The following is a 16,207-nucleotide window of genomic DNA, read 5'->3' on the forward strand; positions in this document are numbered from 1 at the left end:
TCCTGACTAAATTACACTGGAGATGGTGAATGTGGGTTTTTGCATCTGGGTGGGGTTTTTTTATATATATTATTTATTACCTTAAGTAAGTTGGAAGCAATTAAGAGTAAGGTAACAACAATTTATGGATGACACAAAAACTGTGAGGAATTCTCATCATGAAAAAAACCGACACCTGAACACAAGCAGATTTGCTACAAGGTGCAAAATAACAAAATAAGGTGCAAATTTGCCAAATACAAATATGCACTTCTATAGAAAAATAAGCCAAAACTTCATTATACAAGTGACTTGAATTTTACTGTGCTGAGAATCTGCAAAGAAGAAATGCCAAAGAAACTGTAAGTTCTAGTTTCATTTTGCTCTGAATTTGATAGCACCATTTGATCCTGAAACTGCTTCATCTATCCACTTGGGTTAATTAAAAACCAGTCAGTCACCAACCCAGTATCTAAGTGCCTTTCCAGTTCTGTTTAATACCCTGTATAAAAAGAGTGGTCATCTTCACATGTGACTGGAACACAATGTCCCTAGCCAAATAAAGAAAACCTCCATTAGGCACAGTTTTGCAGGCAGCAAAAAAAGGTCATGGCAATTTTTTACTGCTTAGATATCATGACACAAAACAGAGCTACTGCAGTACATTTTTTCCATGGCACTCATTCAAAAAATATTTTTCTACCTCCTGAAATCCATGCAAATGCACTGACATGAATACAGCTTGACATAGATTAACTTCTGCTGATTCACCAAGGTCAGGATTTCCCCCTCAACAAAGAATTAAACAAACTCGGTCAGTGGGAAAGAATTATCTACAAGGAACAATGTACTAGCACTGCAAATATCAGAAAGAATTTCCTGAAGTGAGATCCATCAGAAGAGTAACTACACTTCCTCAGGGAAAAAGATGGAAAACATATATTTTTTTAACATCTATATGGAATATATACATCAAGTATTCCTACATGTACTGAAATGTAGGTAATAATCCACTGAAAGTAGCTACATATGAGAGTTTAGTGGCATGTTTTCACATCTTACAATTTTCTTAAAACAACCACTAAAATCAGTATTGCTGTAATGAACAGTTTGTCTAAAATCTTCTTTTAAAGTTTTCTGGTGCATTTTGACTTGTCACTGATGTGCATAATACGTTTATTCTCTTTTCAGTTAAAGGTTTGTCAAAGTAATATAAACCATTGCCTTCTCTTCATAAAATGTTGGTTTTCCAGAGCAGCACTTTTTTAACTGCAGTCTCAGAAATATATATAAAGAATGGGAAAAAATGAAGATGACAGAAATATAACTCATAATTATTGTAGAAGTTGTAATGGTTATCTCCAGTAAGGTATATGGTGAATGAAAGTCCTTATATGAAACAATTTTCAGCCAAATAAAATGTGATTTAAATTTGTCATACTTACCATAAGAAGTCTATCTCCAACCTGCAACCTCCCATCTTTTTGTGCAGCTCCTCCATCAATAATCTTGGTGACATAAATGCTGTTGTCCCCAGGGATGTGTTGGTTTCCAACCCCTCCTGCAATACTGAATCCCAGACCTGGAGAGGATATGGAAAACAAAACATTAGCAATACAATATATAACATTAAAGAGGAGTGCAAGAGTAGCATATATTTAATCTACTGTACAATTACAGTATTTTTACAGAAATACAAATAACATAAGAGATATTTGTGCGGTCAATACTCTTTCACTTTCCCTGGAAGGTCAGGGACAGAAATAAATTAAGGAAATTCTTTGTCATGTACAATCCTAGGAAGGTAGAGACAAAAAGAATCAAACCAGTGATGATTCTATACCCATGGCTTGTCCTCGCCATGGGCCAGTACAGCCTGTGTCAAGAAGTTACGGCACAACTTGCCATGACTCGTAATAAAACTCTGAAGCTTGAAGTTTATTTTGTTAAATATTGGTATAAAATACATCACCATCTATCAGAACAAAGTTAAAGGTATTCTGATTGTCCACACAATTTGAAAAATACTTGGAGACATGTACTGCAGATTTTGCAAGTTTCTGTAGTACCACAGTGAAGGGTCTGTGAAAGTGAAAGATAAATGGTGTAGATATTTGGATTTAAATCTGCTTTGCATATTTTCCTAGGACACAAATATCTTTGGCTATGGATACATAAAAAAAGAAAGCAATGGTCCTTTGTACATATATGGCTTCTGTTCAGTGATCTGCAAAATTCCTCGATAAACACCCAAAGAGCCAAACTTTGGAACAATGTCAATAATACATGTCGATATGATTCAGGAAAAGGCAGGCAAAATAAAGAGATGTTGGAGGAAGAAAAAAAAGACAGTTTTTACCCTTTTCCTACTTTTCCTATCCTCTGACACATTGCATAAGCAAACAAATCATTGCTTTTATTTATAATAACATTTTTATCTCTCAATCAGAGCAAAGACATAAACTACTGTGTTTTATACCCATAAAAATCTACTTCATACAGCTAATTTTTCATAGATCATATAGCTAATGGGAACTTCCAGCTGAACAAATAAGCTGCTACTGACAATAACCTGCTTAGATTATTGCTTCAACCAGGCATTTTCCTTTTAGCTGTACAGAAAAAATAGTTACATCTATTTAGAGAATAATCACTAGTTTTATCTATGAAATCTATGCTGTTCAGTCATTCTTAAAACAAACATGTTAGTAATAGTTGCAGTCTGAGCAGTAAAATGCAATAGTAAAAATTGAGTTGCCTGGAATTTGACATTTTATCGCAAACTCACCAGCTTGACTGCTTAGGCAATAAAACTTAAAGGAGGGTATATTTAATACAAACAGGCTTTTTTTTTAGCAGCTGTATGAATACAGAGATAAGATTTTTAAGATAATAAGATAAATATTTTTGATTTTTTTTCCTCACTTGATTTTCATTTGATCATTATTTTAGCTTAAAAATTATGTGAGGCTAGATAACATAATGGGCTACTTAATGGATAGTGCCAAAATAGTAAATTACAAAAAGAAACCTCTGAATTTATATCTCAAATTGAAATATTACTTAATTAATTGAGATGACTATTAGCAATACACCTGAAGCTAATTCAGAAGTATGGAATAATTAAAATAAAGCTTTATTTAATTTCCAGGTAAAGCTGGTGATTACTATTTATGTGCTACTGTCGTGACAACTACAAGGGTAAAAAGATTATGATTTCTTCAGCATGGAAGAATTTGTTCATTACCCTGAGACTACTAACAAAGAAGCAAAAAGATATTCTAAAAACCATCAAGAATGGAAATTTTCTTTAAAACATTAGTTGTGGACAAGGAACAATGATTGAGTAATGTTCCTTGGTGACATAATTAGCATCCTTTTGAGCCCAAAAACACCTGCATACGCTCCTGCCAGTGAAGTGAAGATCTGAGAGTATTGCAGAATGATGATGAGAGCAAATGAGTGGGCTAGACCGCAGCCAGAGAGCTTTCTTCAGCTCCACTGCTCACCTAGGGCATGACCTTGGGAAGATTAGGTTATGGTATGCTTCGATCCTCTTCTCTCCCCTTTATTAAGACTCTACGCTTGTAAAGGGCAAGGTCATTTCTGGCCACATAGCTGTTCTGTATTTTGCACAAAGGGGTTCCTGATTCAGCTTGGCCCTGCTACAATATAAGCAAATAGTAGCAAGGATAATCCCTTCCCTTTTCTGCAGGGCTGAGTGGGGTGCTGGTGTTTGCTGTTTGCTTGCATCGTTGTGTCACAACTGACATATGAAACTAAAAAAAAAAAAAAGAGCACTAGCACATGCTACCCCCTTACAAAAGTGAAGTTTACAATGATGAAAGGAGTAACTTTTTCTACTTCTCTAGTCTACATAAAATGTAGCTGTGTTACAATGCCTGGGGCTACATTGTGTTTGTAAGCAGGGTGTGCCTCTGGGATCCAAAAAACAAGCACTGAGTATAAAAAAGTTTAAAAGAGCAGAAAAAGTGAGGGGGTAATACTCTGGGGAGTAGAGGGAGAGTGAGTAGGAGAGACAGCTGAGGAAGAGAGAGATTTTCCATGTCTTTCCTATCGATAATGATTTAGTTTCATTGCCTAATCATATTTACCTTCTTTAAAAGATTTCTTCTTGGGAAGAATGGGGAATGGAACAATGGCCCATTTAATTTTACTTAAATGACTTTTGTTAATTGCTAGGGCACCAGGAAAGTATACTGCAATAAAACTTTTGGATAAGATTCATACGACCAAATGACATCAGACAACTATGCTAATCATTTATGCTACCTTTATAATCAATGAAAATTCATTAAGGGCTTTTAAAGTATGATTCATCTCATCTCAAAGAGACATCTGAAAGAGATGAGATGAATCACACTCTTGGTTTCTGAAAGGCAGGGGGCTGGATGTGGGAAGAGGTGGGTGGGAAGATCGGTGCCACAGAAGTTCGCAACCTGAGTTAGAGTCTCACCTCCATTTAGAATGAAGGTTTCTGTTTTAAGACCTCAGAAAGGTTTGTGCATCCCTGGTGTGGATCCCTCTTGTCACTAGCTACATCAGGTTAGTCTCATATCAGGTTCTTACTGTATTTTTAAAACAGAGAATCATTCAAAAATCTGGGAACACAAGGAGCAAGATATGTTTTCTAAGCTTGGTCTTTTTCATTGCTCCATTGAAATAAAAAAAATCAAAATAAAATAGTATATTTAATTACAGAACCTTTTTCTTATTGAGTCCTGTGGTTAGGAAAACATTGCCATCAGAATGTAGAAGATCAGGAGTCACTTTGAGGAACGCTCTCCTTCTCACTTCCTATTTTGCTAATCTGCAATCTGCTTCACAGCAACACCTCAGCTTGGACAGAGCATCCAACCTCCTCACAACAGGAATTAGACTGAGGATAGACTTAGAATGGTGATAAGGAAGAAATTTTTTATGATGAGGCTGGTGAGGCACTGGAATAGGTTGCCCAGAGAAGTTGTGGATGCCGCATCCCTAGAAGTGTTCAAGGCCAGGTTGGATGGGGCTTTGAGAAACCTGATCTAGTGGAAGATGTCCCCACCCATGGCAGGGAGCTTGGACTAGATGGTCTTTAAAGGTCCCTTCCAACCCAAACCATTCCATGATTCTGTGGTTCTAGGAAGAAGAGAAGACTACTCCCAGAGGAAAAAGGAAAGAGAACTGGATTTAGTAATTGTGTACAACCAAGTCAAATTGAGTTTCTTTCAAAACCACTACAGAGAACAGGCATGTATAAGATTGGGTCAATGTGTAAACTAAGGAAGATTAATCAAACTCTATTTCCTTCCATTTCCACTGGATAAGTGTTTGTAAAATTCATCTGCCTTTGGGTTCCACAAATGCTGATCACTGATCCTGTGGATAATAACGTGTAATAGTAAAATGAAACAGGAGACATTACTGTTATCACAAAGAGGAAAAGGGACAGGGGAAAGAGCTATTCCATTAAAAACTGAAACTGCAGAAAAAGCGTTGATATTAACAATAGTCAAGGATTTTTATTTGTATCTTTTCCCTGGATTATCAGTAAACAAAACATGAAAATATTTGAAAGGGTAATAAAGCCGTAAAGAAAAAAGAAGTTGCAGCCATAACAATTCAAAAGCCTCCCAAGTCTCAATCATAGCTATTTCACAAAAAGGTAATCAGTGACTATTTACATCTGTTTTGCATTATTTGCTGCACCAGATACACGTTTTAAATGCATCACTATATTAGTAAAAGCATATTTTCTAATTACTTTTCTGGCAAAAAGTAGGCATGGAGGCTTCCCCTATGAATAGTCCAGCAACAGGTGCCTCTCTGATAGTAATGAAATCACAGTTTAAGACATGGGGGATGAATCACACTGTGGGCATATCACTTTCCAGTAACCAAAGAGGGATCCTAAAAGATAAACTGCAGATAGATAATGTTGGCTTTCTAATAAGAAGTAAAGTTAAATGAAACTCTCACTCATAACCCAAATGGGATTTTGCTACTATCCTACAGAGAACCAAATTTATTTTAAGCCATTAAACAGAATGAGGATTTTAGAGGGTAAATCCAACATGAGTTTCACAGTCCTAGCTGGGAACCTCCAACTAATGGGGAAGCCAAAGAAAGTAGCATTTAAGTCATAACCTTAAAATGTAGTTGTGAGATTTGCAGGTAGTTCACCAAAAATAGTGTGCTCTAGAGACATAAAATGTGTAATTCCTAATTGCTGGATTCCTTGCTTTACCACAGTATGCCTTACTGCTGACAAATTGACCTGATGAACACAGAGTAACTTGGTGAAGCCACAAAATGCAGAGGACTTGTAACAGAAATATTAGGCTAGAAACAAATGAAATATGAATGGAAATGTTCATGTAAGCACTAGAAGAAGGAACAAAGGCTAGAGAAATGATGTGTATTGACAATACAGAACATTCCTAGCAATAAAACTAAAAATGAATCATTTCTGTCAAGCCTGGACAGAATGTCTGGACTCTGTTAAGACCATAGCACAGGTGTCTTGTCAGCAGAAGACCCTGTACTGTAACAGTGGGATGTTGGCAGCAAGACTACAGCATGTGACATATGCCATTCTCTTGCCCGTAAGCCCAACAGGAAAGCAGATCATAGCGATAAAAACATGTGTTCACTGAATGAAGAAAAACAGGCAATGAGCAGCCACCTTGTCTAAGACTTAGAGGCTTGAAGAAAGAAACATTCAGTGTGAAGGATCACCCCATAACAACAGTGAACTCCTAGAGGGTATACATCATCTGTCCAAAAATTAGTCTATGGTTGCCATAGAAACCATAGAAAACCATAGAAACCATCAAGAAAATCCCAAGAGATGTGGTAAGGGTTCTATGTCCCACGTCTTTTGTGTCACACACGAGTGAGCCAGACCACCTCAGCACATGCATCCTGGGGCTTGTGAGGATGTGGGTGAAATGAAGAGTGAATGAAACATGTGAGAGAATGAACATAAGTGGGTAACTTATTTGGAGATTTCATGAATAAATATCACCCTTCCTGTATGATGCCTCACTGCTTTTTGCCACAATCATTTTCTATAGGTGTGAAACAAACTGATTTGCTCCAGAGAACTGTATGAACTCAGATTTTATGAAACTGTTTCAGGCAGTGAAACAAGGTAATACAACCAGAAAGCACCCATGCAACAACTTGCCCCACTAAAGACTTTCTCTGGCACTGCTAGCCTGGCTGTGCTGTGGGACACGACGCATTGCCCATGCTCTTGTGAGCAACCAGACAAGGCAATGAGGAAGCCAAACTGAGGTAGGCCCTGCCTTTCCATAGACCAGCCACTTCTACAACACTCAATTACAAAAAATATAGCTCAGTATCATTTGATTGTTGAAATTACTTAAGCTTACAAAGCCAATATTTATATAGTGTCTTTTTTCCTCTGAAAGGGAGAACAGTGTCATAGTGATGAATGTACCAATGCAATTGTCCAACCTGGAGCAATGAAGTCCAATCCAGGTTTCTAATTAATCAAATTCCACTTGGAGGGAGGAAAGGAACATGGGTAATATAAAATGCTTTGACTGATATAATTTGATTGACTTGTTTTGACAGGTACCAGAGTTACATCTAGTGCTATATGAATAAACAAACTGAAACAAGATAATTATAAACAGAGGAGCAGCAGGGAATATCTCCCCCTGCCCCTTTTCTCAAGCCTGTAGTTGCCAATTTTAGTTTTCCTGGAGGACAGATACAGTACATGTTTAAAAGTAGCACCCCACAACTGTAGAAGTTTAATATGCTTCTTATAGCTGTGACTTATGATTAGTGTTCATTATTGACAGTAGATTCCTTTATTATAATAATAAATGCATTACAAAACAAAAATTAAAATATGTTTCACGATAATTATACAATGTTACAAGGAAGGACTGATTTTTCATCCCATGAATCAATTCCTCAGAAACTATTAATCCCAAACATAGGAAATGTCACTTTATATATCTCGTCTCCTTTGTGTTGTAGGGGTAGATTCAAAAATCAATTTACTTGAGTGAGTTCTTATAACAATTCCTATTCCCGACTCATGTGACAGCTTATACCAGAAGGGCTTACATGAATAAAATTTGACTACCTTTTGTTCTGTGGATGAAAAAGTCAGTCTAAAGTACAGTATGATTCATAAAACTTTAACTAATATTCACAACATACTTAAAAGCTGCCTACTTCCAATGCCATAGTAAATTCCTGTTTCACACACTGCTCCCAGATCACTTCAGAGGGCTCTTTTTGTAACCAAAAATTTGATAATAGCCTCAACTGGGAAAAAGGCCCAAGCCCTTACAAATCTAACTAAGCCTATCTTTAGTGTTTCTTTCTAACGGCCTTGGCTTAAAAACTTCAAGCATCTTCCTTATTGTTTTGACTTTTTTTTTTTTCAGAAATATCTAGTGGTTTTGGTTATTTCCTAGTTGATGTCAGCTAGAACAAAAATGATGTACAGTGCCACCAGGTAAGAAGAATATTCTCTGAAACCGAATATTCCCTGAAACCACCTTACACAAGGAGAAAATTATTGTCCCCTCTACACTGTGTGTCATGCCTTCAGCTATTTATCCAGCAGTTGTTACACAGTTCTTTTGTTCTTGCCCACAGCCATTTTTATAGTTATTATTTTCATTAATCCCTACATTCTGGCTGCCGGTACATCACCTTTCCATACTACTGAAGCATCAGAGACGCCAGATTTCAGTACAGCCTCTACTGAGGATCAAACTGGAGAGCACACACAATACTTCCACAGAGTATGGCCAGCATGCTTGTGAGAGATGCTATGACTGGATACAGTCTGGCAGTTGTGATTATACAGCAGGCAAAGAAAACCCTTTCCTTGCAAATGAGCACTGATTGCCCAGCAATACGGGTGCATCTCTCTGAGGGACTGGACCTTTCCATAACGTCAGCAAGAGTGGACTTAAAACTTTTCTGTATGGAGGCAGATTTTGGTCAGAGTTTTTAGTAGAAAATAAACAGTAAAATTTTTCATCTTTCATCTGCTTTTATCTGTATAAATTTTAAACACTGCAAATTCAAATTTTTATAATAAATTTCAATAAAATAGTTCTAACTTTAACTATTCTTAATTTAATAAAAAAAAAAAAATTAGTTAAAATTTAAAACAATATAGTCACACAACCTTGCTGCACAGCCCAGTGCAGGAATCTGCAGAGGTCTGTTCTTGCTGCTTCCTTGATGAGAGAGAGAGAACAGAGATAATGATCTCACAGAGATTAAAATGTCTTCAATACACTGGTGCATATGTACATTCACACTACCCCACACAGGTCTCTGAAGGACTAAAGGCTTGGAAGAATGGCAGCCAGCTAAAACTCAACGGAGGAGAGACTGTGGCAGTGGCTGCTGTCTGGTGATCCAGTAGGGAGTGATGGCAGGCTGATTTCTGTACCTTTCATTGAGAATACCTAAGCAGGTTTGCAGTCTCCGTTTCAAATTTTACAAACTGCTATCCATACCATTAGGAAGCATATGTAATTTTAAAATTTGGCTACCATGCTGCTACCTACAGCCCCTTATACCTGTTCCAGGACAGCTATGTGCTGGGATGTCCCAGAAAGCTCCTAATTTTACTTTCTCTAACATTGCTCTCTCTCTAACATTGCTTTCTCTGAGCTTGCTCTTCTGCTGGAAATAGGGGAATGCAATGTCTTACATCTTTTCTTTGGACAGAAGGGATTCATCAACATCACCTGAGAGCTGTCCTGGTTTCAGCTGGGATAGAGTTAATTTTCTTCCTAGTAGCAGGTACAGTGCTGTGTTTTGGATTTAGTATGAGAATAATGTTGATAACACACTGATGGTTTAGTTGTTGCTAAGTACTGCTTATGCTAGGCAAGGACTTTTCAGCTTCCCAGGCTCTGACAGGTGCACAAGAAACTGGGAGGGGGCACAGCCAGAAGAGTTGATCCAAACTGGCCAAAGGGCTGTTCCATACCATATGACATCATGCTCAGTATAGAAACTGGGGGGGGGGGTGGGGTTGGCCGGGGAGCAGCGATCGCTGCTCGGGAACTGTCTGGGTATCAGTCGGCGGGTGGTGAGCAATTGCATTGTGCATCGCTTGCTTTGTATTATTTTATTATTTATTGTTATTATCATTATTATATTGTTATTATTATCATTACTATTTTACTTTATTTCAATTATTAAACTGTTCTTATCTCAACCCAGGAGTGTTTCTCACTCTTACTCCTCCGATTCTCTCCCCCACCCTGTCGGGGTAGGGGGAGTGAGCAAGCGGCTGCGTGGTGCTGAGCTGCTGGCTGGGGCTAAACCACGACAGACCCACAAAAGTCAGAAATGCAGAAGAGTCCAGAATATGGAAAAAAGTCTTCTGGGTATTTCAGGGATTTTTTTGCAGAGTTACTCTGCTCTGGCCTTAGAAGAAAATTTAAACAACTACAACTCTTTTCCATCTGCTTTTTCATTCTTTTGGGCATAAAAATCAAACATTAAAGCTGAATCTATGGGTTACAACAAGGAAGAAAGGAATCTGTTCTCAGGGCACAGGGTTATGCTCCTTGGCTTAAAGAAATTGTTTACTTTTCCAGCCACAGAGGAGACGATGGGAAAGTGAGATTATGACGCAAATGTTAACATACCTGCAAGGCAGTGAGTGCATGTTTAAAAACAATCATGCTGTAGGTACAGCAGATAAAGCATTGGATTTACATTATCACAACAGTAAAGCTAATCTTTCTGTAATCTTTAACAAAGCCTTAAAAATACATCTTGTTAAATTACACTATTTGTAGAAATTTGTAAAAGAATTTTCTAACATGCAAATGAAAACAATCCCTTCTTTTCTATTCTGTTTTGCAGTTAAATGTTTTTCCCATTACGCATTTTTTGCCTGCATATATTTATCCCTAAAGATACATTCCCTTCAGATGCGGTTGAAAAGAAAGGAAACAGCAAGCTGGGAAAACACACTTAGAGCCTCATTAGAAGTTGTGTTTGTTCTATATTTTTACATTTATTCAAATTAATTAGGAATACATTTCCCAGAAAGCACAGACAATGAGCAGTGACCTAATTGCATAACAGGAATTCTCAAGAATACTTTAAAATTTGTCTTGAAAAGAGAAGGCAGTATTCCTAATTATTCACAATAAGCTGATTTTTAAAGCATAAATGAGGATTCAAGTTCACTGAAAATCATATTAAACCACACTGCCACAATTTTACTAGCATAAGTACAAAAAAGAGAAAATTATTTCATTTTTGACATATACTGACAATGTAAGAGTTATAGCAAGCAGTTCAGCTCTTTTAGGAAAAGGTGCATGATGCACTAAGTCTAAACATTTCATGTTAAAAACAGTCAAATTATGTTTTTAAAAAGGTGAAGATTAGTGATGTAAGGCAGATAAATCCAAGATCGACCACTTAGGAACAGGATTAACTGCTTAGAATTTGATTTTTTGAAATGTCTTTTCACTTCTCAGAGATATCATGCTGGGAGTCTGTTATAGACCACCCAACCAGGATCAAGAGGCAGGCAAAATATTCTGTAAGCACCTGGGAGAAGTCTCACAATCACTAGCCCTTGTTCTCATGGGGGACTTCAACTTACCAGATGTCTGCTGGAAATACAATACAGCAGAGAGGAAACAGTCTAGGAGGCTCCTGGAGTGTATGGAAGATAACTTCCTGACACAGCTGGTGAGGGAGCCAACTAGGGAATGTGCCCCGCTGGACCTGTTGTTCGCGAACAGAGAAGGACTTGTGGGTGATGTGATGGTTGGAGGGCATCTTGGGCATAGCAACCACAAAATGGTAGTTTTTGATTCTTGGAGAAGTAAGGAGGAGGGTCAGCAGAACGACTACCTTGGACTTCCAGAGGGAAGACTTTGGCCTGTTTAGGAGCCTGGCTGACAGAGTCTCTTGGGAGGCGGTCCTGAAGGGCATTACTTCAAGAAGAAAACCTTAAAGGTGCAGGACCAGGCTGCCCCCATGTGCCAAAAGACGAGTCAGCGGGGAGGAAGACTAGCCTAGCTGAACAGGGAGCTTTGGCCCCCCAGTTTTGAGTTTCTCACTACAAGAAGGACATTGAGGTACTGGAGCATGTCCAAGGAAGGGCAACGAAGCTGGTGAAGGGTCTGGAGCACAAGTCTTATAAGGAGCATCTGAGGGAGATGGGGTTGTTTAGCCTGGAGAAGAGGAGGCTGAGGGGAGACCTTATCACTCTCTACAACTACCTGAAAGGAGGTTGTAGTGAGGTGGGTGTTGGTGTCTACTCCCAAGTAACAAGCAATAGGACAAGAGCAAATGGCCTCAAGTTGCACCAGTTGGGAGGTTTAGATTGGATATTAGGAAAAATTTCTTCACAGAAAGTGTTGTCAAGCATTGGAACAGGCTGCCCGGGGAAGTTGTTGAGTCCCCATCCCTGGAGGTATTTAAAAGATGTGTAGATGCAGCACTTAGGGACATGGTTTAGTGGTGGACTTAGCAGTGCTAGGTTAGTGGTTGGACTTGATGATATTAAAGGTCTTTTCCAACCTGAACAATTCTATGATTCTCTGATTCCATGATTGTCACATTTCGATGCCAGGTTTGCATATGCCTACAACTGGAGCTGTGCATGCACATTGACTTCCTGTTCACACAGGAAGTTTTTGCATATTTTTGGTGCACCCGCAAGGACAAATAGTCCTCAGATCCAGAGTCGTTAAAAATCACAATTTTTGACTAGGGTAGACATCATCTGTCTGGCTGCCTGTGTGATAGGATTATTTACTTCTTGCAGGGAATAATGTTAAACACAGTGTAAGTGACTGGCTGAATGTGATATTGTGAGAGACTGAAAGAGTTAATGCCTCAGACATTGTGGTGGTTGGTTGGTGTCTCAAACATTGTGACAGTTGATTGAAGCCTCGAATGTTGTGGTGAAACAAGTTAAGACCTGCATGGCAACACCAAACCAGAAGCGGGAAGTCGGTTGGCACAGAGCACGGGGAGGCACGTTGGAGGATGCGCAGTTCCGTATTTCTAATGTGCCTCACAACTCACCATATATGGACAGAGGTCATACAGAATTCATTTGAGGAAGAGGCTCACGACCACCCAAAGGACACCTCAAGACCACCCCCCACAGTGACACCTGCGCAGAAGATTGAGAACCTTCTGGATAAGTCTTTGAGGGGTTAGACTTTATGCAATTGATAGGCAGAGACTGGATTGTAAAAGACATGACTCTGAGAAAGCCAGGCACGCGCCCACCACCGGAGGATCACCTCATTTATCATCATCATTGCGGGATCCAAGTGTGGTGATAACTCTCTCTCTCTCCTTTCCCTCTTTTACCTCTTTTTCCTTCCTTCTTGTGAGTATTTCAATTAGAACCCATATTGCCTACTGTGGTGCTTTCCCAGTTCAGGTTGCCTACTGTTACACTTGCCAAGTTAAGGTTGTTTCTCACATAAAAGTTGTTTCATTAATAAAGCGCTTAATCGATCGTTTGGTATTGTTTCACCTTAATTTAGCCCAAGGGAATCATAGAACCACCACGATCCTCCCTGGGCAGCCGAGTTTGGTTGTGACAGATATGAATGGACTGTTAAAGACTACTCTTTTTTTGTCATTCCATTTTTTTCTGCATTAGCGTTAGCAGCACTTTTCTTAGCAAGAGGTTTTTTGTTTTTTTTTTTTAATCCCATCCTCACCCTTACCATTTCATTCAGTTAGGCAAAAATCAACTGGACTATGCATGACTACAGATGAAGACATCCCCTGAAGTGTTCAAGGTCAGGGTTGAGCAACCTGATCTAGTGAAAGATATCCCTGCCCATGGCACAGGAGTTGGACTAGATGATCTTTAAAGGTCCTTTCCAACACAAACCATTCCATGATTCCATGATTCTAAGCAGCTAGTTGTCTTAATTAGCAGCAAAAAGCCACGTGAGGGGTTGCAGGGTGCATTTTTAAGATTGTCATATGCTGATCTAAAGCCTCATTAGTGCCAAAAGAGATAACTCCACTCTCTGCCCTGCCTTTGGCCACACTTTCCCACTGCCTGCCTTGTATAAACCATGAAGATTTTCTAGCCAAATGGATTAGCAAGCTGAAAATGGCATGAAACCCAAACCAAATTAGTCTAAATCACAGACCAGGTGCATATTCACCAGTATCTACAGAGACAGCAGCAGTAAGAGCAGCTGAGGATGGTGTTGGGTTCACAAGTCCCCTTTGCTGGCAGCACAGTTTTGGACAAGGTATAGAGTTGTGACTCCTATGGAGAGCAGTGCAATGTTATCACTGCTGTTCAGCAAACTCAACTTGGGGCACGTGGCAACAAGGAAAGATGCAGCGACAGGAACAAGTAGCTGAAGTGAGTAGGACAGAAGTGGCTCTTTAGGCTAGCAATGCACCCGAAAAAATTCAGTAAAAATATGCCTTTAGAGCATGAGCCTTACTGGGAGGGAAGGCAACAACAAAACTGCTCTCCTAAGCTTAAGAGAGAGAAAGAGAAGTTAGTAATCACTGGTTTGTAATGCTCCTGAGAGCTAAGACAAATCTGATATTGCTACAGCAGAAGAAAACAGTGTAATCTTATTCAGTATCTCTCCAATTTTTTCTCTGGCAGATACACTGGTACTATGAACCTTTCCTGCTTAGACAATCAAATACCAGACCTCACCTTACCCTTTCAAGAGAAGCACTGGGCTTGAGAACGTTGGACTTAGCCACTTTTGGCTGCCTTGTGAGAATGTTTAATTCAGAGAGTAGTTATGCACATGGGTTGAAAGCAGTGGGAAACCAAATTATCTCTGCTGTCCCATTTTTATTTCCTAACACAAGTTTTTAAGGAAGTTAGCCTCATTACCATTTATATGTTCTTATAGCTGTATTTATTTTAACTGCATCTCCTGTGAAAAATGCCATTTTCCCTTAACATGTAACCAATAATCAATCAGCTCTCTAAGGTTTTCATTTTAATGGGATCAACATGGCAGAGCTTGATCTCACTGATGTAAAACCAAGAGAAGTCCCCTTTCCCTGACTGTCTCCTCTCTTCACCAGTCAATTCAGAGAAAATCTTGAAGGTTTTGTTTCCATTTCACCCACTGCTCATGCTCTTAAATTTCCCTTGACCCCATTTAATTCCTGATGCCACATAGATTCAGACATGTAACTTTTGGACAAAGAAACAAAAATAACATGCCACGGCTCCTCTGCAGTGCCAAGAGACAAGCAGGCAGTTACAGAAACCCTGGAATGACTGCACTGGGAAGATCCAAAGAATCTACTATTGTTTTTACATTATATATTAACTTGGGTTCAAATGCTGAAATATCTTCACTTTCAATGCACAAAGTACACCGGTTGTTTCAGGCATAGGGACCAAATGTATGCTGACAGCTGATCATAGTTTGTCTGTCACTAACAAGTAGTACCTACGTAATTTTCTGCACAAATTACTGTAATTACTGACAGTAGCACAAGTTATTTCACCACCTAATAATGTAAATGAAAAGCATTTGTTCCTGTAGATGTGCACACCAAGATCTCTTTTAAAGTAGTTATTACTTTCTGATGAGAAGTTAATTTTTTTAAGTCATGGTACTATGTAAAGCTGTGCTTTTCCTGCCATTTTTTCCACTCTATTCATTCCTGAAACCTACAGACTTGACACAGGAGATAACTATTCTAATTCATGAACAAATGCTATTTGCTTTGTATAACATTAGGTGATATATCTTTGAGTACAGCTGGGTCACTGCTTTCTAAGTTGGATGGCTTTTCTAGAAAAATATTTAATAATCTGTCACCAATCAAACGGAGACAGAAGGAGCAGTCTGTCAGTTTGCGATCTGTTTAACAACCATAAATGTCAGGGAGAGACTCATCAGTTTCTTTTGTTCGTCCTCCATCTGATGAGGGGAATTTAGCATTATCTTCTTACCCTTGTTGCAAAGCTGAACAGAAATACTTTCTTGAAAAGCTCTCTGCCAATTATGTTGAAGCTTGAAAATACAAAATGAAATCAAAGTTCATCTTGCAGCCTCTTATCTATTTGCAATCAACCCATAAATAATCTGTCACCCATTCAGTTACTTCCTTTTTAAAAAATATAGAGAGAAATCAAGACACAAATTTACAAGTAATTTTGGTTTTTTATGTAAGGCGATTTATAGAGCCCTGATGTTAAAAGTTT

General features: G+C 38.7%; 1 protein-coding gene across 7 annotated transcripts in view; it reads right to left on the reverse strand.

Moving 5' to 3' along the window:
- The window catches only part of DLG2 (discs large MAGUK scaffold protein 2), a 677,470-nt gene that overhangs the window by 298,673 nt on the left and 362,590 nt on the right, over positions 1–16,207 (reverse strand). For all 7 annotated transcript variants that reach the window (XM_075727693.1, XM_075727696.1, XM_075727698.1 and 4 more), the window contains one exon: positions 1,425–1,561. In XM_075727693.1, the coding sequence (XP_075583808.1) occupies positions 1,425–1,561 (137 nt within the window). The remainder of the gene's footprint in view (positions 1–1,424; positions 1,562–16,207) is intronic.

The sequence above is a fragment of the Pelecanus crispus genome, chromosome 1, assembly GCF_030463565.1.
Source record: "Pelecanus crispus isolate bPelCri1 chromosome 1, bPelCri1.pri, whole genome shotgun sequence".
Taxonomy (NCBI): domain Eukaryota; kingdom Metazoa; phylum Chordata; class Aves; order Pelecaniformes; family Pelecanidae; genus Pelecanus; species Pelecanus crispus.